The 27,709-nt window shown below is 54.3% G+C and overlaps 1 protein-coding gene across 5 annotated transcripts in view; it reads right to left on the bottom strand.

Annotated features, from left to right (window-relative positions):
* The window catches only part of SFXN5 (sideroflexin 5), a gene marked incomplete at both ends in the record, with an annotated part of 100,751 nt that overhangs the window by 27,194 nt on the left and 45,848 nt on the right, over positions 1-27,709 (bottom strand). For 3 of the 5 annotated variants that reach the window (XM_081101099.1, XM_081101100.1, XM_081101102.1), the window contains 5 exons: positions 465-580; positions 11,117-11,207; positions 21,170-21,235; positions 22,541-22,597; positions 23,600-23,653. In XM_081101099.1, coding sequence (XP_080957225.1) covers positions 465-580; positions 11,117-11,207; positions 21,170-21,235; positions 22,541-22,597; positions 23,600-23,653 — 384 coding nt within the window. Of the gene's footprint in view, positions 1-464; positions 581-4,658; positions 5,558-11,116; positions 11,208-21,169; positions 21,236-22,540; positions 22,598-23,599; positions 23,654-27,709 lie in introns of those variants that run through there. The other 2 variants (XM_081101101.1, XM_081101103.1) reach the window with 2 other exon arrangements.

Below are 27,709 nucleotides of genomic sequence, written 5' to 3'. Positions count from 1 at the left end.
CAAGTGCAGGAGTGCTTATTAGCACAGAACCACAAGCACCCGAGCCCACACTTCCTCATCTTACCCAGGAGGACGTGAAAGCCCAGGGGACAGGGTCCCGGTCCTGGGAGGGAAGGGAAAGCTCCGGGGCCTATTCTGCCCTCGCCAATTAACAGATCAGAGAAGCTGGGTCCTGAGGGGCTGCTACGAGAGATGGGGACAGCTCACAGTGGTGAGGACAGGGCACTTGGAGAGAAACAGGGATGCCTAGGGGATGGGCGTGGCTGGACCAGACCTCCAGGCTGGGGCTCATACAGAGGGCAGGTGGGGCAGGGTGAGGAGGCGAGATTAAGAGGACAAAGCAAGGGTGCTGTGGGCAAAAGTCTTTGAGGAATGAAAACATTTAGGGGAAACCAACACCCTCCCTGTGGCTGCCCCCCACCCCCACCCCCATGCTCCGCCCCCTGAGGCCCAGGAGGACCCACATGTCTGGCTGCGATCCTGGAGGAGCCCACGAGGTTGCCATCGCTGTCCAGGACATCGATCCCTTCTTCCAGCTCCCCGTACCGCATCAGGACCACGTTGCAGATATTGGCGCTGGCTGGAGAGAGAGAAGGGAGCAGGAGTGAGGGGGGGGGGATGTCATTCCACTTGGTAGGACCCCTGGGCTCCACCTTCGCCCCAGACTCCCCAGCCCAAGCAAGGAAGTTCTGAATAGACACCAAGCTTGTGTGCAAGTGCAGCGGGGGAAGGTGTGGTCCTGGTGCCTATCAGCTTGGTGAGGGGTTTGGGGGACCTTGGGAACCTGGTGCGCAAGGCTGGAAAACAACCAGTGTTAGGGAGGAAGGGGGAACTGCTCAGGGCTTAGAGAGCGGCCAGTTATCAAGGAGACTGCCCCCTGCAGGCAGGCCAAAGGGGTGCCCATCTGGGGGGCTCTGGGGCCTGAAGACACATCCCCCACGGGTGCCTGATGCTCCCCCATAGCAACTCAGCACCCCACATCCAGCCCCTTGCTCCTCAGAGTGAATCAAGTTCCCAGAGATTTGCTTCTCTGACAGCAGGTGCCAGAGCGGCAGGAACCTCAGCGCTCACCCAGCACCGCCCCCTCATCATATGGATGGAAAATTGAGGCTCAGGGTGTATGTGTGTGTGTGGCGGGGGGATTTATCCGAGGTCACATAGCAAAGTGAGGCAGAGCTGAAAGGCCACAGAGCCTGGTCCTCCGGACACCCAGGAGGTGGGGAGAGGGCGGGGTCAGGCAGCGCTACGGGAATACCTTCTGCTTTTGGCTTCAGATGGCTGGTTCATCCTTTGACCATGCCCACCCATCTCAGCTGAGATCATGGGGGCCTGGGCTGAGGGGAGGGTTCCTGGATCCATAGTTAAACACTGGATGCCAGAGTTTGAGCTGGTGGCTAGCTTCGGGAGCCTTCCCAGGGACTCACAGGGCTGGGCCTGGGCCCAGGCCCAAGGCTAGGTGTGGGTGCTGACCTCGCCTGAACTCCCCCAGCTCTGCTCCAGGATGGAAGTGGGGGAACAAGGGGGTGGTGGGCGGGTGGGGAGTGGGGGGTGACAAATGTGGAGCCCGCCTGCTTCACTCCTCCCCCCAAAGCGCCTTGCTGTGTTTAAAGTTTTAATTTTTGCTAATTAATGTCAATTAATTTTGTATAATGAGTGTTTAATTTTGGGGAGTGTGTGAGCCTGGGAGCGACTGCAGTTCTGGGCTGTGAACGCTGATTAGCATCAACACCTGCTGCTTCCCCACTCCCTCCAGTGGGGGGGGGGGGCACCCGGGTTTGGGGAGCTGGAGGGCGGCAGGGCCTGGTGGGCAGGTGGAGTGGGAGGAGGACCGCAGATGCTCCTGGTGCCTGAGCCAACGCAGGGGAGCAGAGGGGCCCAGGGTGCTCGCAGCTGGGGGACAGGGTCTGCAGGTGAGGGGTGGCTTGAGGCCCTGGGATCTCTAAGCCTCAGTCTCCCTGTTCAATAAAGTGGAAGGTGGAACAGGCAGAGGGAAGACCAAGTGGCTCCGCAGTCTTTGGAGAGAAAAGCAGGCGACCAAATACAGTTTTTAAATGTATTTACAGCACAGATGTCATCTTTGAGTAGCTCTCATGTTTCCACAAGACACTCAGCCGCACTGGTACCCACGGGCAGACCTCCTCTCGCCAGGCCACTCCTGTCCACACGGCAGGCAGGCTCAGTGGTCTGATACAGTGGCTCTCAACCGGGGGCGATGTTGTGAGACATCTGGCAACATTTGGAGACATTTTTGATGGATCACAGCCTGGTGTGTGTAGGGGTTGCTATAGGCCATCTAGTGGGTAGAGGCCAGAGATGCTGCTAAACATCCTACAATGCACAGCACTGCCCCACGGCAAAGAATTATCCAGCTCGAAACGTCAGTAGTGCTGATGTTGAAAACCCCTGTGTCACGCACGTCTAGAGACCCACAGGATGAGGAAAGTGGATCTGAGAGGTTGGGAACCCCGGCTTCAGGACAACGGGGCTTGGGTTCTAATTCTGATGCCGAATCTCCCCCTCCTCACTCTCAGAGGAGAGCTCCCGCCAGCCCCAGGCCCTCCCAGGGCTCAGGGCCAGGAAGGGCCCCCACAGTGGCCTTGGGAAGGAGGGCACCTAGCCGGTGACAGGGATGCTCTTCGTCCTTTACCCCCGGAGCTGCCAGGCCTGCAGTTCCCAGGAGACCCAACACAACCACCGGAGAGGACATCGGGGGTTTCTGCCCTGAAAGGCATGGGTCTCTGACCTCAGAGAATAGCTTCCGCCACTGCTGTTCTGAAAGGCAAGGCTACAGGAATGTGGTCCAGGGGAGGGGCCTCTGCTTCAGGTCAGGAGGCGGCAGCTCACTGCAAACTGCTCCCCCCGCCCCCTGGGTGCAGAAGGAGGGGCTGCATGAAGCGGCTGCATGGGGTCACAGCCTCTGCACCAGTGCTCACGCCAGGTCAAGGGGAGCCAGGAAAGGCGGAGACATCTCTAGCTGTGCGTGTGCGTGTGCGTGTGCGTGTGCGTGTGCGTGTGCGTGTGCGTGTGCGCGCGTGTGTATGTGTGTAGGAAAAAGACAAAGAAAAGAGTGTGGATTTGGAGCTGATGGCCCAGTAGTCCTAGGTGGCATCCTGCTTGCTCTCCTCAATTTTCAAATGTGCGATGTAGCCACATCAGGACAGAGCAGGACTCTGGTTCAAACACAAAATGACTTGATACGAAAGATAAAGTATGAAAGGGAGTGAAAACCCAGCCTCCCTCTCCTCATCAGCGCCCCCAGGGCACTCTTCAGAATGAGAAAGCTGCCCTCTCCTCTAAGCTGTCTGGGGGGGGGGGGCGGGGGGGGCGGGGGGGGGAAGCAGTGAAAACCCTAAAAGCCACCTCAGAATGAGGGCAATCCCCAGGCTCCTCCCTTGGAACACCCCCATCCTTACTGCCTATTCAAATGGCACATGCACCGTCATTTCTCCTGTTGACTATGTATACTGGCTGTCCATTTATTGGGCACCTGCTGTATGCACAGATTAGCTGCTATCACCTTTGAGCAGTGAGATTGCTGGCCTGTTTCAGTCATTTCATTTCCATGATCTCACCCAGAACATTCAGTTCTGCTGTCTTTCTCCCAAGCCATCCTGGTCCCTCCCATCAGTTCCTGACCAGTCCACTCCTGAGTCACGGACACTGAGAGCCGCAAGGGAATAGCAAATGGAAAAGAGAGAGAGAGAGAGAGAGAGAGAGAGAGAGAAACCAAGATCAAGGCCAACCATGGGTGGCCACGGGTCTCCTCTCTAGCACACTGGCATGATCAACGGTTGACAGTAGTACAGGTTAATTAAACAGTGGGTTAGTGATAATGCTAAGGAAGCTGGCACATTTTCAACTCGGATTGACACCATTCAAGACTCAGGCATAACTGATGTTGGAGCAGCGATGCTGGGAGATGTCACAGGCTGAGAGAGAGAACGAGAGATCGCTGCGTGCTGATGCAAGCGCCGTGTCAAGTCCCGAGGAAAGTGTGGTCTTGACTGCTGCAGATGTTCGCACATCAGACCCGTCGCGATGCACCATCATGCTGGGCGTGAACAGCTATGAAGTGCCCCGTGTAAAAGGGACAGTGTGGGAAGAAGCAAGAGCAGCAGACGGAAGACAAATGTGCAAGAAAGTTCTCAAAAATAAGACTACAGGAGAGCTTGCCCCCTGAACTACCACAGACACATAGGAACAGACACATGGATCAAAAGGTAATAGTCCAGCCCTGGTTGGTGTGTCTGAGTGGTTAGAGCATCGGCTGGAGCACCCAAGGGTTTCGGGTTCAATTTCCTGTCAAGGGCAAGTACCTGGGTTGCAGGTTCAATCCTCGCCCTGGTGGAGGCGTGTGCAGGAGGCAATCAATCGATATGTCTCTCTCACATTGATGTTTTCCTCTCGCTCTCCCCCCCCCCCTCCCCTCACACTCTCTCTAAAATAAATCAATGGGAAAAAAATATCCTCAGGTGAGGATTAACAACAAGAAAAAAAGTTGTGCAGAGATACATCCACCTGTGGCGAGGAGGGAAGGGAGGATGAGTTAGTAGTAAAGCAATTATATCAACTCACAAGGGAAGGACTCTTCAAATATGGGGGTGAAGCAATAGGCTATCTATTCTCTTAGGGAAAATAAAACACCATAACTCCTCTATCCCAAGATGCGTTTTTCTCATATTTTAATGCTTGCAAAATCATGATATACCTTACAATGGGTGTTTGAGGGAGGGGGATCTTATCTGCTCCCCATCACAACTGCCCGGGCGTGGGTGAACTTAGCCGTGTGTATCTGTTCATTCAAGCGTCACCTCAGTTGCTTACAGCGATCCACACAGAATTTGAACTTAAACTTAGATCCCTAATTGTCGCCTAGAACTTCTTTTTAAAACTTACACTATAATGGAGCGCGGACGCAAAAAGTTATTGTACATGCGGAAGATCGTCTGCCAGATACCAGGCAATGCAATTAAAGGCAGCAGAAATTGCCAAACCATAGATAGCTACCCTAAAGAAATGCTTGCCCATATGTACAAAGAGACATTTACAAGGATGTTAATTATAGCACTGTTTGTAAGAGCAAATAATTAGAAACAACCTAAATGTCCACCATTTACGGAGTCTACATGGGAAGCTCTCCAAAACAAACTATATGAAAAGAGCTACCGAGTCTGTACAGAATGGTTTACGGAATGCAAAGCCTTGTAATTGGTATACACACATCTGTGTGCACAGAAACCCACAAGTGAGGTTCTGGAAGCTTCACACCACAGAGTGGTCTCCTTGGGGAAGGAAACCAAATTTAGGAATTAGGGGGTGTCGCAGGACTTCCACTTTTTACCCTAAAATTTTTTACACTGTTTGCATTTTTACAGTGAGAATAGAATCACGTGTTACTTGTTTAAACATTGAAAAGAAGTAGCCAAACTTCTTGAAGTCGATCATAAAAGTTTGAAAGCCAGCAGGGATTGGTGCGACCTATTCATGGGTCCGACACTTAGGCATCTATATGTCTGAAACTACCTAAGGAAGCTGAAGAACGTCAGGAATCATTTTCCTGCAAGTAAAGGGGAAAAATGAAACTGCAAGTATAACCAAATAGGATCTGCAGATAAAAAAAATCCCCAATATTCTTTTGTATGCTTTGAAGTGACACCATCTCATTTGGACAATGGTTGCTGAACAGCATCACAACCACCATTGCCTCTCGTGATCCCTACCTCTAATCTTGACCCTTCGGCCCCTGGAAGATGTGGAGAAGGCTGAGACTCATACTCTGTGGTGTTGAAGAAAGTGACTTGGATTGAACATGTAGTGAACGCTTATTCATTCCTTCAAGTGAACAAGAACTACAGCCCTCTCCTCTTCTCAGTGGCTATTGTCTTAATGCCTCCTGTACGAGAGGCACCTTAGAATACAGAGTGTGACATGCAATATCTATTCCATAAGCTATGCGATGAGAAGTGGGAAATGTATTTATTATAAGTGACAACGAGCTACTAATATTACTCTATGGAGGGTTATGGTGACTGACTCAACCGCTATTCTACCCCCAAACGATTAGTCTAAACTAATTGTAATAATCCCTTTCTTGACAGTAATTGGTTAGGAAAGAACAGGTGATCGGTCCTAGCCAATGAGGGATGGCGGCAGGGGACTTCTAGGAAAAGACTCCTTTTATTTAAGAAGAGGTAGCAGGCAGTGCCTCCTGTCCTCTGGGCAGTGGTGGGTCTGGATGTGACCTTTGGAATTGCTGGTGCCATCTTCAGGGAGCTACCCTGCAGGTGAAGCCACTGGCAGAGAAGTGGAAGGAAGGGCCCTGCATGCTTCACCCAGGACTCGACCTTTGTAAAGTAATACATTCCTCTGTACAGATGCCCAATGTCATTGATAATCATCAGAGAAATGCAAATTCAAAGCATAATGAAGTATCACCTCACACCGGTCAGAATGGCTATCATCAACAAATCAACAGACAACAAGTGCTGGTGGGGATGAGGAGAAAAGGGCGCCCGCATGCACTGCTGGTGGGAATGCAGACTGGTGCAGCCACTGCGGAGAGCCGGAGAGCCGGAGACAGCACAGGGAAAAGTCACTTCCCGGCAAAGAGATGCCCAGGCTGGCATTTCTGGTCCATGCGGGAAGGTTACTCCCTCTGCAGGAAGTCGGCGGGCGGGTGCTAAGGCTTAGGCTTCCCCATGGGGAGCTCAGAGCCCACATGGGGGTCTTTATGAGCACCGGGCCCTGCTGGTCCCCTGCTCGGCATGGATTCAACCAGGCAGTCTGGGGTGACCTTCAGAGCTCCCTGCCCTGCCCCCTACACACATATATACAAGAGCCTGAGCACACGGCCGTGCTTGCCAGGTGACCCTGGGGTCTCCACCTTCAGCTCCTGGCTAAAGCCCCTGCCCCGCCCATCCCTGACAAGGTGCATCTGCTCCTCTCGCCATGGCACCGGCTGGACCTCCTCTTGCTGGCCACTGCTCCCAGCCCCCACCCAAGGCCCCCCGTGAAGGCTGCTATGGGGCCTGCCTCTGCGGGAATGGACTGCGCCTGGAGCCTGACGGCTGGACCTGGAGGTTTGTATTTTTCCGATGCCTCCTCAATTGACCTTTAATTACACTGTTTGCCCAGCTCCCCAAACCATTAACTTCCACCTCACGTCAATTAATGGAGGGCCTGCTCCAAGCTCGAGCTCCTAAACACAATTAAGCGTGACAGTCCACAAATAAGAAAGAACTGGAGAATTAATTAAGGTCTAAACAAATTAATTACCAGTCCCCAATCGATTCCGATGCCAGCACGCACCGTCTTTCCTAACATGTCCATGTATAAATAGAAACGAGATTTCCCACATGATTGCTGTTCTAGACCAGGGCCCAGCACAGCTCTGAAACCCTCTCGGGGGAGAGGCTGCAGGGAGTGTCCTTGTGGCTCCCCACGTACTACACACACACACACACACACACACACACACACACACACACACGTGCACACGCACATGCACACACACAACCCCGGCTGAAAAACCAGGGGCGAAACTGGAGGTGCTCCTGGTGGGACACGGAACAGCCGGCCTCTGGACCCTGCCCCTCGGTCTCCCAGCTACTGCAGTGAAGGTTATTTGAGTGACTGGAGCAGCCTGGGCTGTGGCCAGGTCAGGATAACCCTTAGTGAGTCTGAACTGGTTTCTTCTTCTGTAAAATGGGATGGCTCCCTCTGCCCGAGGGTCCTCCCAGAGAGAGAATGAGGAGAGTTGAGGGGAACAGAGGTCGGCTGGGGGATATGGGGAGAGCTGTGGAGCCCCAGGAATACTGGGCTTTACAAACCCAGGGGAGGCCTGCAGTCCCAGCAGAAAGGGGCTGAAATAGGACCTGGTCCAAGGCCAGAGACGGTAGGAGTAGCAGAGCCAGGCGTGAGCCAGGTGTCCTGGGCCAGGGGTCTCAGGCCTCTCTCCTGGGCAGCTCATGGGTCTCAGTGCAGAGAGCTGTCCTCCTGCTTCCCAGACCTCAGCCTGGGTCAGGAGCCCAGGGAGGAGCTGGACAGAGCGGTGGGAAGGAGCAACTGACCCCCGGGAGTCTCCTGGTTCCCCAGAGCCTGAGTTTCCAGCCTGCCCAGGAGGGACAGAGTGGGGAGGTGGCCTCTGAGCACAGTGCACTGAAGCCCCTTCAGGACCCCCCTCACCCTGAAGACCCCCTTTTGTTCCAGCCTCCTACACACACATCCCAGCAACCAGAGCTCAATCCGTCACTTCCCCTGTGCACTCACAGCTCTGTGAGTCCTGTCTCCCCACCCGTCCAGGCCTCCAAAGGGGCAAAGAACCCTCTACAACAGCGGTTCTCAACCTGTGGGTCGCGACCCCTTTGGCTGTCGAACGACCCTTTCACAGGGGTCGCCTAAGACCATCCTGCATATCAGATATTTACATTACGATTCATAACAGTAGCAACATTACAGTTATGAAGTAGCAACGAAAATAATTTTATGGTTGGGTCACAACAGGAGGAACTGTATTTAAAGGGCCAGAAGGTTGAGAACCACTGCTCTACAAGGTAAAGAAAGTCCTGAGCCATCTTCTCGGTGGTCTGAGCTGTGGCCTGTCCCAGTCTGGCCAGCCTGCCGTGGAAAGCAGGGGTGAACCGCTGGTGGGACTAGCGTGCCGTGGAAAGCAGGGGTGAACCGCTGGTGGGACTAGCCTGCCGTGGAAAGCAGGGGTGAACCGCTGGTGGGACTAGCCTGCCGTGGAAAGCTTAGAGATGCTCTGTCCTGGCCAGAGGCCCCTGGGGATAAGGTGGAGGGAGGCCGCATGCACGGACTAGATGGTGGCCTGAGGACCAAGGGAATTTTGAGCCCCTGGAGAGTGAGAGGCATGCCCACTACCACTGCGTCAGCAATGACCACGGGAGTCAGCTAGCGCCCATTTGCAGTTGAGCCTGGGATGGGCATTGGGGGCCAGAGAGCTGGAAGCTTGAATGTGGGGGAGAGGAGACTGGGCAGGCGGTGGAAGACAGGCAGGTCCACAGCCAGGACTTGGGCATTGGGCCTGAGGAAGGGGCCAGGAAGGGCCTGCTTCTCTCCGGATCCTGGCAACCTAGGACTCTCAGGGCTGCAAACCACACAGAGTGCAAACCTGTGCAACTGGCCAGGGATACACAGGAACGCGAGGCCCCTCATGGGTGGCTGCAGGTGTGCGAGGGGCTGTGGGCTCCTCCCCAACAAGAAGGCAGGAGAGTAATCAAACTGGAGCCCAAATAGAGACAGAAAGTCTCAGGTGGGGACGACAGAAAGGGTCAGCCCTGAGAGCAGGGACCCTCCTCCTGCTTTCAGGAGCCTCACAGAGGTGAAGACCACCGCAAGGTCACACAGCAAGATGGCCAGTAGAGCAGGGCTGGAATGGGCCCCGGGCGGAGTCCTTGTCTGGAGCTTGGCTCAAGGACAGATTACATCTCAGCCGAGTCCCAGATCCAGTCCAGTGCGGCTGAGAGCTGCCGCCTTCTCGGGCTGCACCTAACCCTCCAGCCCAGGAGGGCAAGGACCCAAAGAACAGCAGCTGTATTCACTCAATTAGGCCCCTTAACAAAGTCAGATCTAAAGAGTTATTCCATTAATGGCCCGCACTAGGAATAGCTGAGGGTTCATTAAAAGTGTGGAGTTGCTATAGCAATTATCTGGGTTGGCCGAGGCTCATCGAGCAGGTTGGTCCTGGGAGTTCATTAGCCTCTGGGCCATCGAGGAGGCGGGGCTGCCCAGGAATGATCTCCCGGGAGCTTTTCAGGTGGTTCCAAGCACTCTCCTAGGAGGGGAGTCTGGTCTGTGGTCTCATTTGATCCTCCCACAGCTCTGGCCTGTAGAAAGGTAAGTACTGGTGCCCATTGTACAGATGGGGAAATTGAGCTCTGGAGGAGGAGAGCAGGGTCTGGACCATGAACTTGGGTCTGACTCCCAGCTCTTCAGACGGAGCCTTGGCACCAAGGACAGCACAGGACCCCGCGCCCGTGGGCTGGCCCCCATCTCTCTCCTCTGGCCTCAGATGGAGAACTCAGTGTCATGGGTCAAACACTGGCTTATACTCCTCTTTTGATTACTAGTCACGGACTGCCCCAGGTTTCTTTCGATGTTGTTGATTTCTTTTTAATTTTTAAAAATCTTCCCACTGTGGTGTCCTCTTCCCAAAAAAGGCGTGGGCTTCTTAAGAGCCAGGCTGGGCTTTGAGGGATTCCGGGTCCAGGCCTGGGCATCTGTTGTGAGCTCAGAGACGCCAAGACCAGCAAGGACTCGGCTGCAGGCAGGCGAGATCCCCTCTACACACACACACACACACACACACACACACACGCACGCACGCACGCACCCACAATTACCCAAAGGTACCTGGGGGCTCCGAAACCTAACGGGCCCACAATACCCCAGGAACACGAGACTAGCAGGAGCTTTGGGTCAGGAACCTGGGACAATCTGGTAAGGCCCATGCACCTCTCTCCAAACAATGTGTCTAACTGCATAAAACAAAATACATAGGACCACAAAGGAATCATATCGAAACGTTATCAAAATACTTTAAAAATTGTAATACAGTAATAGATCTGCTTTTTAACTAATGATTAAAAACAAGATCGACAAGTGGATCTATTGGTATTAATTTTGAGCAATATTTTAAGATCTCTGTAACTGTGATGAGACGTGGGAACATCTGTGATTTCTATTGGTGACAGTCACCCGACCTGCTTATTACTGTGGTTTGCTGCCTACATTCATAATGGAAGGAAACATTACATTTCAGCTAGAGGTTAGTATAAATTCTTCCCCCACCAAGTTCATGGGATCCACTGCCTTCTATCTTCTGACCCTTCGGGAGCCTGGGGTCCCAGGTTAAGAATCCCTGTGTAGAATTTTGGACACAGGGCTAGTCAGCCTGGCCCCTGTCACTTTTTCTCTATCTACATATGTTCTGTTCCAGTTGTCCCTGCGAAGAAACACCCCCCACCCCATGTCAGGAGAGTGTAGAGCTGCTGACGTGCTCCTGAGAGCCCCACATGCCCGTGCACACGTATGTGTGCACGCGCACACACACGCACACGCACACACATGCAGATGCTCAGCACTGTGCAGGTCTTACCTACGGCGGGGAAGGGCACAAATCTCTGGACGAGAAGGCGGGTGGCCGGGGTGAACTTGTTGGCTTTCTGAACCAAGACATTAAGGCCCACCTTGGAGAGAGAAAACAGAGAAAGTGCACGGTGCTACAGCCGCCTGTGGGAGGACGGGGGCAGGCTGGGGGGAGAGCGAGGGGCGCCATCTTCCCCTGCCGCTGTCCCCCAGACCCTCAATTGCAGAGCTGCAGTGCGGCTGTTTAAAGCATCACTGCCCTGTCATCCCAGGTAACCAGCTCCTAGGGAAGGAATGAGGTAAAGCATCAGCTATGCACACGCACGAGCGCACGCACACACACACACACACACACACGCACACACACGGCCTCTCTGAGGAGGGGAAAAGTGAAGGTGGGGTGGTTTCTGTTGCAAATAAATGTAGTGTAGGACCCCCTTATTCCCAGGCTCTCAGCACCCCATTTCTGAGGCTCCGCTGTGAGCCCAGGCACGGGCCTGGCCAGACCATGAGGCCTCAGGAGAGTGAGATCCATGCACCTGCCCACAGGTGCCTGCAGAGCCAAGCAGAGCAGCCCAGGGCAGGGCAGGGGTGCAGAAGGGGTTTCAGTGGACATCCTGGGCTCCCTGCTTGTCTTCACTCGCACCCCAGATCCCCTCACCCGGCCCAGGACACCAGAGACCTTTGGCCTTTGCCTTGGGCTCTCCCCACTCCAGTCCATCCCCATGCTGCCCTTCGTCTTTCTAGAACACAGATCCAATCACATTCACCACCACCCACTCCTCCCCATGATCTGTGCAGGAAGGTACCATCTCCATGCAGCAGTCTTGGCCTCCATGACCTCAACTCCCCAAACCCCCAGCCACCCATGTTCTCTTCTGTGAGTGCAGGTTACTGCTTATCAGATGCTGCATGAGACTCCTGGCCTCAGGGCCTTTGCCCATGCTGGTCCCTATGCCAGGGATGCCTTCCTTCCTCTACTCAGTCCACACCTGCTCTTTTACGGCCCACCTCTGATCTCCACCTCCAGTGTCACTTACTACAGTGGGAGTAAATGAGCTTTAACCCTTAGTCGTAAAGTCTCTTAAGCCTTGCCTCAGTTTCCTTGTCTGTAAAAAGGGACAACATCTACAGCATCCCAGGGCTGTTAGGAGAATGTACATAAGTGTTTCGCGTAAGAGGCCTCAATAAACGAAGCTCCATAAGAACGAGGTCGCCTCTCCCTGGCAGGAAGTCCCTGCCCTGCACATCAGGAGTCCCTCCTTCCCGGCACTCAGAATGCCGCTCACGGGTGTGATGTCCCCGCCAGGCTGGGAGGGAGGCACCGTGTCTTTTTCATCTTCGTATGACCAGCACTGAAGGCGGTGGATGGCACATAGTACACGCTGACTGAGGATTAAACCCAGGAACCAATAAAGAGATGAGTGGGTGGAGAGATCAGCCACGGGAAGAGGAGGGAAGGAGGGAAGGTAGTCCAGGCAGAGGAACAGGGCCTTTGGGTGGGGAAAACAGCATAGGCACAGGCATGGAGAGAGAGAAAGCAAGATGCATGCGGCCAGGAGACAGGTGTGCAGAGGGCCCTGCTCCCCAACGGAGGCCAGAGCCAGCCCTGCCCTGTGCGTTATTCCTGGCCTGAGGCAGGGCCCGGGGAGGAGTCCGAGGGCTGCCTGCTCTGGTCTGGCACACCTATTGGCTCAGCAGACCACCTGCACCCACAGCCCTGGCCCTGGCTCCAACTCCCTGCATTATTGGGGAAGGTGCTGAGCCTTGGGAGGCCTCCAGGGCTGCTGGGTGCCTGCAGCAGTCAAAGCAGGGCACGGCAGTGACGGTCCAGGGACCCAGGAAGACAGCAAGTGCCAGCCAGCCAGCCGTTGGCTAGCCCAGGGGCCCACAGAGCCAGAGGGCTGCCAGGCACAAACCCAGCCTGGGCTCCTGGGTGCCTGGCCTCCCTTGGAAGCCTCAAGCTGGTGCTCAGAGTCCAATCCTTGTCCTCTGCTTGTTCAAGGGATGCTGGGATGCTGGGAGGCACGGCAGCTTGGACACATTTTGGTGGGCGACGGAGCAGCCTGGGAGCTGCCACATACACTGGGCCCTGATGCCCTGCTTCAGGGCTGCCCCTGCCTGAGATGGACCTCATCAAGCCCAGTCCTCCCAGCTCCCAGCAGCCAGTGACTTTCAATTCTGTGACTCAAATGGTGCTCTCCCCCCACCCCCACCCCCACCCCCAAATACCAGGGAACATGTTCCTACAGATGCAGAGAGGGAAAGTGTGGAGGGTATGGGGAGATGCCCGGCCACTCACCTCACATGAAATACCTCAATTAAACCCCACTACAAGGCTTTTATTTTTTTTATTTGTTGTCATTGTTAATCCTCATCTGAGGATATTTTCTCATTGATATTTTAGAGAGAGTGGAAGGAAGGAGGAGGAGGAGGAGGAGGAAGAGGAAGAGGAGAAAGAGAGAGAGAAAAAAATAAATGCGGAGAGACACACCAACTGGTTGCCTCCTGCATGGGCCCTGACTAGGGCTGGAGATTGAAACTGCAACTGAGGGATGTGCCCTTGATCTGAATTGAACTTGGGACCCTTCAGTCCAGGGGCTGACGCTCTATCCACTGAACAAAACCAGCTCGGGCCCCACTTCAAGGCTTTTAGATAGGGCGTTGCCCCTCCTCACGGATTCAGAGAAGTTCAGACAGGTTCAGGTTCAGGGAGGTTAAGTAATTTTGTCCAAGGACAGACAGCTATTAGGAGGCAGGTGAAGCTAGGATTGAACCCGGGGACTGCTAATTCCAAAGCTGTGTTCTTAACCACTGTGCTATTTAATTTCCAATTGGCTCACACCTCAATGAGGAGTGCTTTAATGCCTGACATGCCATTTAAACTGGCTGTTTGCTCAGTAAAGCCCCCCTGGAAAGACAAGCTTGGGGTTGGGGCCCCAAGGAGTGGAAGGGGGAAGGCAGAGCTCTTGGACTCCCCACCCCAAGCTAGAAATCAGAAGGTCTGGGTTCAAAGCGCTCACATTCATTTGGACCGAGGCAGAGTGTGAGAGGAGTGGGGAGCAGGAGCCCTCCAAGAAGCCAGCAGGGAGCGTGCGGGCAGGCAGGGCTGGGGTATGGCCCAGGGCAGGAGGAATAGGGGCCGCAGTTGTAGCAACATTCAGACTTGCCTCCTAACCTCAAGCCTTCCCCTCCCGGGCTAGGATGGCACAGTCCAGAGTGACTGGCCCAGCCTGTCTCCCGCACCCCACATGGGAGCCCAGGGTGGAGAGGAGGAAAGGAGAGAGAGCCATGCCGGGGGCCCAGGTCCCTTCCAGCCTCCCCTTCCCCAAGGCCAACCGGAGTCTCCCCAACACAGACCGGGTAAGGCACACACACACACACACACACACACACACACACGTTTCTGAGAGCATGGCCAACAGGCGCATGCCCAGGAAAGGGGCTGGGGACCGGCATAGCTGGGAGAAGGCCCGGGCTCCTTCCTGGGCATGGATAATGGGCGGGTGCCAGACAGGCATGAACACAGGGAAGACAAGTGGCCACTCACCCCCTTGGCTCCTACAGCCCCCAACACAGGCCCTATGGTCCCAGCAGCGAGGATGGCCACAGCCCAGGAGAGAGCCAGGGTGGGCTGCAGACCGGGGGTTGGGAGCCCGTCTGTTCTGGTTTCTTGGGGCCCTTTGGCCTGGAACATTTGGTGGAGCCCATTATAATTAAAAAGCCAAGTGGCTGGTGGCTCTGAATGCCAGCTCGTTTTCCCTGGCATGGTGGGTCCTGTTTAAGGGAACCAGCTGGCATTAATGGCACACAACTCATCACGAACAGCAGCTAGCGATCAGAAAAATCTGAGCTAATAATCGGGTTTGGGAAAGATAATGAGATATGGAACCATCGCTGCTGAGGGTCCCCTTGGGTCTGTTTTAACAGCCTCCAAATAAGCCACCAAGAAGAAATTAACCAAACAGGGGCTCCATTTGGGCGGAGGGGAAAACAAACAGGGTGTGGGTTTTGCACAAGAATTCGCATGTGGCCAGCAGCCGGGGATCCTGGGAGAAGCCAGAAGCAGGACATCAGCAAAGGCCTGAGGAAGCAGTGGGCCTTCTCTGGCCACTTCTCGCCAAGCTCCCGCTCTGGGGCTGGTGACTTTGCCATGGCAACTGGCGGAAGCAGAGCAAGAGGAGGGAAGACTGGCTTCCTGGCAATCCCCACGGTGGGGACTGACCAGCACCAAGACCTGGGGTGGGGTGGGAGCCCCATGACACAGACCTTCAATGTCATGAGCTATGTGGCTATTAGCTGGCTCCTTAGGTATCAGGGCCTTGCCCAGGCCAACAACATCCCCTAAGTTCGGCAAGGCCAGCAGGGAGACACCGGGTGGGGCTTGAGCAATGCATGCAGCCTTCTCTCACCCAGCCTGTGGCCTCTCCTCCAGCCCATACATCTGATCCCCATGGCATGCCTCTGTTCCAAGGGGCTTCAGGCATTCCACCTTCACACACCCCAGAGGAAGGTTGCCTTGCTCTTCCTCACCCATGCCAGTTCCTCTCTCATTCCCAGCTCACTCCTCATGCCGGAGACCTAGGAGTCTTCCACCCCATGTCCAGCCCGTCCTGCAGAGCTACCTGTTCCATTTCCTGGACACCTGGCACGTGGCTACTCCTCTCTCTCTGCTCCCACCACTTAGCCTAAGCACCAGGCTCCCTAGACGACTGCCCACCTTCTAGCTCAGCTCCCTGCTTCCACTCTCGCCCCGCTCCAATCCACTACACCAGCATGTCAAACGCAAAGGCTAACGCGGGCCAAATAAACGAGGCATGCGACCCGAGGGCCGCAAGTTTGACATGCTTGCACCAACAGCAGCCAGAGTGACCTCCTAAATATGGCTGTCAACTTGCATTAGCCTTTCCATGGCTTCTCGTGGCAATTAGACACATGCACAGCGTCACGGGATGGCCTGGCCTTGCTTGCAGGGCTCCAGCCACCTCACCATTGCCCCTGCTCCTCTGATGAGCCAGTTTTCTCTCTTTCTCTCCATCCCTCCTTCCCTGCCCCACCCCGATCGCTCTCTCCCCAGGGCCTCCAAGCACTGCCCTTCCCTGGGCCTCTTCCTTCCTTATACCTATCGTGGTCTGTAAGTACCTGCTTATTTACCTTCTTAAAATGTTGTAAATCAAAGTAATACGCGTGTAGGATTTAAAAACGGAATTTCACAGAAACGGTTTTACTTGTGGACTCTACTAAACATCCATCTCTCCTCATAGGCCCGAAGCACTGGGCTCAGAGCCTCTGTCTCTCTCAATCCTCACTGAACTCCTGCCTGGTGAAAGGAGCAGGTGCTTAGTCAATGCCCCTAGGGTATACCAAGTGAGTGATTTCTGAAAGAGGAGGGGCCTGCGAAGAGCCACAAGGAGACGCCCTGTGCCGGCACGGCTGTCCACCTCAGCGAGCAGCTCTCCCAGCACTGGGTGCTGCACACGCGGGTCTAAGTCCACCTGCGAGGACGGCTCATCCACTCCACCAGGAGGAGGGTCCTGGAGGGGCGGCCCCAGGCCATGAGGCTTCTGGAAGGGAGATGCCTGACTGAGCCCTGAGGGGTGAGTAGGATGCAGCCAGGTTAGAAGGAAGGGTTCAGCAGGCTGCAGAGAGGGCTCTGTGGACTCACGGAGCTTGCCATCGGGGGTCCAGGGGCCCCTGGAGAACAATAGGAGGGGGCATGCCTGGAAGGAGGGATGGCATGAGGTCAGAATCTGCATCCACTCTCGGGTGGTGGAAAGTAACGTAACCAAATGGTCAGGAGTGTGGTGGGCGCTGGAGGGCACTGGCTGGGGCAGGTCAAAGACTCTTTGAGGTACCAAAACCTCCCACCAGATGGCGCTCCCTGTAGCATAAACTTGGTAACAAAGTGGCCCATGACCCTCTAATTTGCCTGCAACCCCAGCAGGTCTGTTGCTTGGCAGCAGGCTCAGGAGCAAAGGGCCACGTGGCTGGGTCAGCGTCAGGTACAGGTTAAAACTCCAGTCGGCTCCTGCTGTGCCTGAGGGGCTTGTTTGCTGGTTACACTGACCAGACCTGACCCCTGAACCATAACCCACAGAGACCAGCCAGCCACCTGCTGGGAAACCAAATCCATCAGACCCCTTCCACGTAGAAGGGGACACCACATCGTCCTCCCTAGAATAGATACAGAGCTGACAGTCATGTCAGAGCCCCCACTGCCCACATCGCCCTCTGTGGGCTTCTGGAACACTTCAGATTATGCCACAGGGTCCATGCGATGGGCCCTCGACTCAGAAGCCAGTCCTAGTGACAGCAGCAAGACAACAGTCTGGCCCAGGATGCCCAGGCTGCCGGCCCCTCCGTCAGGCCCAGAGAAGAACAGCAAGGCCTGAGGTACACCCTGGACCCCAGAGAACACCCCTGACCACAGAGAACACCTCTGACCACAGAGAACACCTGACGTGCACCCTGGACCCCAGAGCCAGCCAGGTGCATCTTGCAGGGGCAGAGGTTCCTGTGAACCAGGGGCAAATGCATGTAGCTGACTTGGCTCTGGCCAGAAAACACAGGCCTGGGAGCCAAGGCCCTTTGGAAATGGAGGTCAGTGTTGCTCCAAAAGGGAAAGTCCTCAGCCAGCTAAGACCTGGCTGTGGTGGGGAGGGTCTGAGGATCAGACGTGAAGTAGCTCTCATACTCTGGCTCCATCAACCAGCTCCTGGCTGGACGTCAGCCCTGAGCCTTCCTCTTCAGCCCCAGGACCACTCTCGTCCCAGACCCTGTGTCCATGAAGGCGGTCCATCTGCTGGGCCTGCCAGCCCCCCTGCCACGACTTCTCCAGCACGCTTCTGCCTGCACCCCCAGCAACGCCATGGTCTTGCACTCCGGGAGGGGTTCCTGGCGTGGCACTACAGTACTCCGTGACCCCCGCTCACCCCGTTTCATCACCTCGTCACCTCGTCACCTCGTCACCATCACTCTGCACATCATGCCACTCATTTTCTGGTTTCCTCCCGCTGTGCCCCCTCTGTGGAACTCACAGCCCTGCCTCCGCCTCTCTCTGGTCTGTCCTGTAACCGTCAGCCCTGTGTAAATGAGGGGTCCCCTGCCTGCGTCCCACACCCAAGGGGTCGCCTTCTTCATAATTCTGGTTTTATCACAGAACATCCCAGCTTTCCCTCCCGGCATTTTGCAGGACACACCAGTCTGTGCATCTGCACCAGTGTCTGCACAGTGCTCACACACATGCACCCCTCAGGGTCTGAGTGGGTCGGCCTCATGCAGCCGGGTCAGGGGCGCTGACCACCAAGGGCTCAACACCAACTCCCGACTAACACACAGCGAGGGCCGATGGAGGCTTCCTTTGTTAACAGACAGCAAACTTATTCTCGAACAAGAAGCCAGACACTGAGCTATTTAGAGGGTTCACCAAAAGGCTGCGAACCCCACACTGGAGGTCCTGCAACCAGCATGAGACTTCTCTTCCGGGGCATGCAAACTGGGGCTCTCTGAATCTGGGGGGTGCTGACCAAGGTCATGGGCTCCCGTGAGAGGGGAAAGGGCTCTGCAGGGTCCAGAGAGGAGGCTGGACTCCCCAGGGCCTGGCCTCCACTGCAGCTCGTCCCCGGTCCCTGGGATCTGCCCTCGGCCTGTCAGCCCGTCCACGCGGCTGCTTGTAGGGACTCGTTTTAATTAATGCCAGAGCTGGGCCAACCACCGGGGCCCTGACACTTGTTTGCAGGTCATCTCCTCCTAACAGGCTCGCCCTGGGAGGGGATTTGTCACTAATTGAAGCAGAGATCAGTTAATGAGGCCGCGGGGCCTGGGGTTCCAGAGAACAAGGGAAAGGAAAATAAAATAAAGCCTCTTTCTTCGGAGGTTTTGTGATTTACACACACAAAAGAGAAGCAAGCGAGCTGCAGATTTTCCAAGTCAGAAACTCCACTCCATCTGCCGGAGTTAGACCCTCGCTGTGTGAAGACGGCGGGCGGAGGGCTGCCGCTGCTGGGACTCGGATCAGAGCGAGAGGGGCCTCCCGAGGCCGCAATCAATCAGCGGCCTAATTAACAAGTATTTATGGAGCAGTGCTGCATGCCCCCCTCTGGGGAGAAGACACAGGGCCGTCCCTTTTAACTGGTAATCCAGCGGAACAATGAGAGGACAGGGCATGGGGTATCACCAAGCGTGTGTGAAGGACAGAAGTTTCTAGAACTTGTGGCGGGGGAGAACGGTGTGGGCTGGTGTGGTTGGGGAAAGCCTCTTCGAGGTCTCGGCAGCTGGGTGGGGAGGAGGAAGGAGGCACAGGCACAGCCCCTGGGAGCCAGGGCAGCCCAGGGTGAGGTCCCCAGGCCCTAGGGTGAGACCCCGCCTCTGAGAGCCCTGAAGGACCCCAAGTCCCTGAGAATGCTGGGAGGCGCGGGCCTCAGAATCTCCTCCCCACACCTGGGCTGCCTCTGGCCCTGGGAAGTGGTTGGGATGGAAGGACTGAGGGCCCCTGGGGTGAGACAGCAGGACTGGGGTGCAGGCCTGGGCCCCGGCCTGCAGGAGGAGGACGTCCCCAGGACAGTGATCCTCCCTCTCAAGCCCTCCCCAACCAGAGCCCCCCAGTATTCCCCCACGTGGCTTCTCCTCCCAGCGCCACCCCACCTCACCCCTCAGTCTCAGAGAGGGAAAGCGGGATTTTCAAGCTTCGAAACGAGGCTGAGCCATCGGCTCCTCTTGTCATCAGGGGAGAGGAGGTGACATCGGCAAGAAAGAGGTGACAGAGCCCCTTCCTGTCTCTCACAAGAGCCCTGACCTTGGCCAGCAACCCCCACAGAATCAGGGATCCCCGATCTGTATGACCCCAGCCAAATGGTCTCATCTAGGTCACAGGTGGGTTAGAGCCTCCTGGCCAACCACTGGGGCAGAGTTGGCAATGCCTTGGGATGAGACATAAGGATTCAGGGAAGGAGAACGCTCTTGGTCATGAAATGGGGACACCCCCCCCACACACACACACACCCAACAGCTCTTTGGAGATGAGCTGGTCTACGTGGGAGTGGAGTAAATGAGGCCATTTCAGAAGAGCCCCAATCCCGACTGTAGGAGAACAGTGAAGTAGATGATGGGTCAATGCCTTTTCATGAACAATTGTGATATTTATTTAATGACATGGGAGGGGATGAGGAAATTGGGTTTTGCAAAAAGATTATTATATGTGGATTTTTTTATTTGAATTTTCTAATTTCCCTCCTACAGTTGCATATATTTATTGCTTAATGAATAAAATAACGAAGTTGTGAAGTGACAGTTGCCCCGGAGTCAGCCACAGGAGAGCACCCAGCCAGAGTCGAGAGAGGACCAGACAGGAGCAAGGGTGTGCTCCCGGGGGGGGATCCAGGCAGAGGGCCATGTAGCCAAGGTCCTGGGAGCGTGAGCTTCCGTTCTGGCTCTGGCCTCGGCCCTTCGCAGTGTCACCTGCCCTCTTCCCTCACCTGGGATCCGACCTTAGGCTCACACAGTCGGCAAACCTCCCCTACTTAATCGCTGCTCTATCCTCAAAGTCCTGTGGGACTCTAAATGAGCTATTGCCTCTGTCTTGAGGAACTTACAGGCCTCCAGGAGAGACTGGACATGTGACCACATGACCAAGGCTACGGAGGGGGGACAACAGTGCCCCAGGGGCTCAGGCAAAAACCAAAGGGCAGCTGGCATTTGGGCCAACCTTGTGCATCATTCCAGAGGCCCTCGCCTCCTGCATCAGCCGCGCTCCTGAGTGTGAGGACCAGCTCCGCTCAGGGGAGTGACAGGCAAAGCCGGCCTCTAGGGACAGGCATGTGCCCTCAGCTGCAGTGGGCAGCCCTTCCCGTCACCCATAGGCACCACCGCACCTCCCGCCTGCTCTCTGAAACCAGAATCACCAGCCTATGCTCTCCCAAGATCTACTCTTCTCTGCCTCGAAAGCCAGTCCTGATAGCCTGCCCACAGAAGCCCGTCTCCCATACTCCTTGCCTGGGTCTGACCCTCAGACAAGGTCTAGCCTGAGATGCTGGGGTGGGGTGGGTGGGTGGGAGGGCTTACTCACAGCGATGGAGACGGCACTGATGACAGCTCCTAGGTAGCCCTGGATGAACTTGGATGCAGGTGAAGGCTGGAAGACAAGAGACAGAAGTTCAGGCCCACTGGGTGCCCACACTTTGCCCTTGCCAATAGTCCCAGCCAGCAAGGGGCATTCCTGCCTCCAAGACAGGAGGGTCGGGTGAGAAGGAAGAGGACCCTCTGGAAGCCAGAAGGACCCCAGCCACCCCCAGTGCAGTTCTAAATATGGAAATACGAGGCGGCAACATCCAGGGAGATGCCAAAGGGCCCCCTGCACTCTGCCCTGTCCTAACAAGGTCACTGGCAGGCACTGCTGGCAGGCGGTAGAGAGCAGCAAGGGTCAACTGGGTCACCCATGGCTGGGCAAGCAGAACCCGTTTAGGAAGACCACATGGTGTGAGTGGGCTCTCTGGCCCTGGAGCACTTCCTGGCTAGACATGGCGGGGTCAGGGCTGGCTCCCGCCTGGCTGGCGCTCACAGGCTTTGTTGACCCAGGTAGCAGCTGTGCTTCCAGGCAATAGATGACAGTTGCTCAATATTTCTATGGAAAAATGCACCTCAAATTGCAATGCAGAAAAATAGGGAAGAGCTGAAGAACTTGCCTTTATATACCACAATGGGAGATGCTTGGTTTAAGGTAAACGGGAGCTGAACAAGCAGAGATGTACGTGTGTGAAGCATATGAGCGCGACATGGACTGAAGGCTTAGATGGGGAGAGTGTGTGTATTCAAGATATTAGGCCCCAAAGTATTACCCCCTCAGGCCAGCACACACCCTCTCCTACCCAAACTGACAGCCCACCCCCCCTAAGGGGACCAAGACCCCACCTCCCCTCTTCCTGACTTTGGACCGAAGACCGAGAGAACTGACAGGGGGAAAGGCAGCCTCGCCAGTGCAGCAGGGCCCAGCCCCTTCCTGATAGCAGAAGGGTGACTGGGCCTCCATGGAGAGTTTGTCCCAGAAGGGCAGGAGGGGAGAAGGTGACAGTCCCTGCAGACCCAGCACACCTCACCCTCTGTAGCCAATAGTCTGGGGGCAGCGAGGCAGCTTCCAGGGAAGCTTGAGAAAGCTGTAGGGAAATTCGGTTCCCTCTGGCTGAGGCTGTCTAGGTCCAACATCCGTATAAGAGCCGCCCACAGAGAATTCTGGAGCCAGTGGAGCTGACCCCTGTCGCTGCCCCCCATTCCCATGTTACAGGCCTTCTTCACGTCACGTGGACAGCCCCTCCCAGCAGTGTAAATAAGGTGCCTACAGGAGGGCAGTGCTTAGCCAAACGAGTGGTGTGACGCACTGCAGGGAGAATGAAGGGCGCCCCAACCTGAAGCCCACCTCTGGAGGGTGGTCCCTGGTGCTCACCTTGGTAGCGTTGCGGTTTGCATAGTTGACACAAGCGTTGTGGCTCTGGTTCAGCCACTGAAAGGCAAGGGGGGAGAGGAGAAGTCAGGGAAGGTGTGCTCACCTCCCTGGAAGCCAGGCCAGGGCCCTGGGAGGCCACACACCTTCAGAAAGACCTGAGTCGCTAGCTCATGGTGGGTCCATCCATCCCACTATTAACATGACCAACTATCCACTTTGCCCGGGACTGTGCCAGGTTTAGCACTGAACGTCCGCAGCCTTGGGACACCCCCCAGCTCCTGGCAAACCAGGACACTGGTTCTTCCCACCCCGGCAGTCCAACTTGCTCCAGAGACAGTGCCTCTTCCAAAATCATGCCCTTAATGGATCCCCTGCCTTTGCCTCGTCCTCCTTATTACATTACTTACTGGACAGAGGCAGACATTTAGGCCCCTGGAATGACTGACAGCCCTGAATCTCTTTCAAAAACATCCCAGCCCCATGTCTTGCACCACCTGCCATGCCCAGACACCAGCACTGTTGGAATTGTGCTCAGGGAAGACTGACATTCTCTCCTGAAGACTGACAGGTTTTCTTCCTTCCCCTCTTTCTCTGCAGACAGACAGATACACACACACACACACACACAGCTTCAACTACTGTCAGAGAGCCACACCCAGACGCTCTTCAAGAGCAGAGACCAGGGTCTGTGATGCCTTGTCACCCAGCTCACTACCTTGGGGTTGGGGTGCATTTACCTTCCCCACAGATTTGGGTGAGGCTGATGTCAAAGAGGCTGTGGGTCTCGAGGTCACTGGCCATGGGACAAGCAACCGAGGGACAGAGTGGGCGGCCACCAACCAGCCATCCAGCTGAGGGCACCAGCCCAGCCCTCATTACCTTCTTGCAAAGGAGAATGAAGACCTGGGCTTCTCCCAGTAGCTTCTGGGTTGGTGAGAAGTACAAAATGGGGTGATTTCCCCAAGGGGCATGGATGGGAGAGGAGACGCTGAGGCCAGGAGTTCTAACCAGTACCTGTTGGGCCCTCCCTCAGGAGACTGTTTTCCAGGAGGCTGTTACCTGCCAGAAGACCGTGGATGCCAGTGTCTGGTTGGGCAAAAGGAGACCGACCACCTGAGAGAAAGAGAGAGAGAGAGAGGAAAGGCTGAAAAAGGCAAAAGAAACACCCTACACTTTTGCAAATAAAAATTAAACAGCCACGAATAAGAGCAAGCTGAATCTGCACAGACTGATATGGACGATGTGTTCATACAACCTGCTGCCCGTAGCGAGACTGTGCATGATGAAAAAAACCCAAGCTGTAGCATCGTATTACAGCACAGTCCCCTTTTTTATTTTTAAAGAAAAACATCTTATATAAAACCATATACACAAACACACATACATATCTCTAAGCATGAAGAAAAACTGTAGCACAGCATGTAGGTCTGGTTACATAGGACTTCCTCACATTCTTCTTGAATATTTCTGCATTCTTTTAAACAGCTGACAGGCATTCTGTTCATAATTGTGGGCAGGGGAACAATAAAACAAACAAGCAAACTAAACACCATCACTTCTGCCCAGCATACCCGGCTCCTCCACACTCCAGCCACCCAGCAGGATTTTGTGAGGATTCAATAGAACTCATTTCAAAGACCTTACGTGCTTTACAAATACAAGCTGGTGGAATTTATATGTTATCACTGGGCCCTCATGAAGCAAAACCTACACCATGTTTAAGCTATTGAACGAAACATGGATGTCTAATAAATATTTGTTCAATGAATGAATGAGCCATAGAGCTAAGCATGGCTACATATGTGTGGATCCACTATTCCCAAAGCCCACACTCACTGACTTTGGTGTTTTGGGTTTTTGGTTTGGTTTTGTTTTAAGTCAAGATTGTCTGATTTTAACACTGGCCAAACCTTGGACTTCAGGGATCCACAGGTCTCTGAAGTTTACCTTTTGGGTGCTTGTGTGCAAAATAACACCTACCCAGTTCTGCTGCATATGGGAAAAAATGTGCACAACCATCCACATATTGACTTATTTATTATTCCTGTGATAAAATGGCTCTTTGGCAAGAATTTTTGTAAGGAACAAGTATAAACACTCAATCCTATGCAGTAAATCAAATTCTAGACATCCTCAGCAACATTAGTAAATCATGTTTTAAAGATTAAAATGTTTTTAAAACAGTGAATATGCACATACATTTATATTTATTGGCCCATATCAGTTTGAATAAAATTATACAATGTAAAGGCATTCCATAGCTCCAGTGAGAAATTATGATGATATTTTTCTCCCCAAAATGAGATGGTAACTCCATTTTTCTTTGCCATGGCAGCTTGCGGGTACTGGAGTGGGAAACAGGAGACCTGGGTTCTCACTCCAGTTCCGTCCCTGTGTGATCTCCAGCATAAAACAGTCCCCTTTGGGGTTCCGCCTTTCTTACCTATAGGGTGAAGGGGTTGACCTTGGGGGTCCTATCTTGGTTTAAACTCTATTCTCAGTTTCCAAATAATACACATAAAGTCAGTAGAGCTCGCCCCACCCCAACCCAATTGAGAGGTATCATGGGGAACACAGGACCTCCTTCTAGTCGGACCCCAGTCAGGAGCCAGACCATAGAGGGGACGCTGAGGCATGAAGCTGGGAACAGACAGCATGAGCCAGCAAATGTGTGTCTGTGAGTAGTTCTTCCCTGTTGGGGGGATATCATTCCCCATAATCTGCTGGTTTCTATTACGTGGGTGTGTTATGAACGTCATTGCCTTCTTTCCCTCAATCCCCATTGCACCCCCAGAACTGTGCTTGGCCACCAGGAGAGGGTACGATGCAGCCCCATGGGACTCACTGTTGGTACCACACAGCTGCTGTCCAGGACCCTTGCAGCTCGTTACATCAGAGGGAACCCTTATGAGTCCTCTCCCCTGGGTTCAGAAATCGTACTGGTTCAGAAATGCATCTGGTTTGCATTGGCCTTGCAGACACGGGGCATTTTTAACTGTGCTTCCCTTTGCCCTGACTGTCGAGGTCAGGCCAGAGCTCCAGGGCCCACCTCTGCCCCGTGTACACATCCTCATGGCACATATTTTGTGTCCAAACTCCACTCCTGACTTCATCTTCCCTTCCCTTCCTAAATTTCCTTTTGTCTCATTTTCATCTTCATTTGTTCATCTTGTGCCATGTATTTTTAAAATCTGATGATATCAAGTCTTTTCCAGAACAAACCACAGCCCTAAACTAAACCAGTACCCAGGCTATGTACTACACACACACACACACGGCTTGTAACCGGTCGGGTTTTCACCTTGCTGGCCCACCTTCTGCCTCACACGAGCCTGACGTCCATGCACCTCTGACTCCCTATGCTTTCTGAAGGAGATGGATGGGTTTTGCTAAGCATTTCCCCTTATGTCACTTACCATGGTCCTTATTATAACTCTGGGGCTCAGAAAAAAATAGAAATTACTTTCTGCATTTTGCAAATGGGATAACTGAGGATGAGAGACATTTGGTGACCTGCCCAAGGCTTCGTAGCTCCTAGAAAAAGAGGCAGGTCTTGCCCTAACCGGGTTGGCTCAGTGGATAGAGCGTCAGCCTGCGGACTGAAGGGTCCCAGGTTCGATTTCGGTCAAGAGCATGTACCTTGGTTGCGGGCACAACATCAGTAGAGGGTGTGCAGGAGACAGCTGATCGATGTTGTTTCTCTCTCATCGATGTTTCTAACTCTCTATCCCTCTCCCTTCCTCTCTGTAAAAAAAAATATATATATACATATATATATATATATATATATATATATATATATATATATATATTTTTTAAAGAGGCATGTCTCCTGATTCCTGGCCTGGGAGCCCCATCTCTCTGATTTGAGGGGCTCCTTCTCCAGCTCTTCTCCTTGCACACAAAGGAAGAAGCAGACTCCATGCCCGTTTTTGAGCATCTTCTGTGCACCACGTTCCCTGCTGCCTCCTGAGGAAAGAAATACAACCTCCCTAACCACAACAAACCAAAACCCAACAGCAAAGTGCATGAGAAAGTCTTTACACCACATGGTCGGGAAAGGGACACGGTGGTTTAATCGGGCACTTAATTGTGTCTGTAAATCTGATAAATTCTAATGTCCACACAGGGGTTCAGGCAGGGAGAGGTAGGTGGGCTCCGGCTCTCTCCGGCGGAGGCGGTAAGGTGGCGCTGAGGTGTGCCTGTGTGAGCTCAGGGTAGTGGAACAGCTGAGACTGACCTCATTTAAGGAGGAGGCTTGGGAAGTCAGCTGACTGGAGTCCAGGAAGGGTGAGGTTAGAAGGCAGCGGAGCACCATGCTGCATTGGCCAGCCCGACAGCCGAAGGGGCCCGTTTGAGCCCAGGCGAAGGGAATAGGGACCCCACCCTCCAGGCCCTGCAGTCAGGCTGGTGGGGCCAGGAGCACGCGGTGCCAGCCCCATTCCCTATTAGGCAACACGCAGCACCATCTGCACAATCCCAGGAGCAAGAGCAGATATTTTATAACTTCCTTTTTTCTTTTTAAGTCTAAATTAAAAATAAATGTTCCTTCAGCTCTCAGATGTATATCTCTGGTGCAACCTGCCCACATTCCCTCACGCTGCCCTTTCCAGAACATGGCAGGGGAAAGGAGGAAAGAGATGGATGGAGAGAGGGAGCCAGTCCACCCGGCTTCAATGCCAGTGGATTGCACCTCTTCCAAGAGGGAAACGCTTCAGGCGTGGCCGCGCAGATGGGTGGAGAGAGCCCAGAATGCGGCTGGTACCAGGGAAAGTGGAAGGAGAGCCAACAGCCAGAATTTCCAGCCCAGCCTCCACCCTGTCTTGCCGCAGGACCTTGGCCAAATCGCACATCCTATCTTTGCTCCCATTTATAGTTCATAACATGGCTGGGGTCTCCTCCACAGCACCCACCCCCTGGGAACTGCCCCCTATGCACAGCTGTCTATTTCTGCCACCCCCTTCCCCTTGGACGGCTGGCCATGGGCCCTGGTGATGAACTCTCAGGCTCTGGCTGCGGGAAGAGCTGGACTCAAATCCTGGTTCCAGTATTTATCAGAAGGGCAACCACATGCAAGTTACTTGAGTCCTTTGTGCCTCTGTTTTTCTCATCGGTTACATGTGATCACGGCTCCTCTCCGATGTCATGGGAGCAGGCGTGGGAAGCACT

The sequence above is a fragment of the Myotis nattereri genome (genome assembly GCF_964212035.1).
Source record: "Myotis nattereri genome assembly, chromosome: 10".
Taxonomy (NCBI): Eukaryota; Metazoa; Chordata; class Mammalia; order Chiroptera; family Vespertilionidae; genus Myotis; species Myotis nattereri.
The sequence above is the reverse complement of the archived record's forward strand: the minus strand, read 5'-3'. Positions and strand labels throughout refer to the sequence as shown.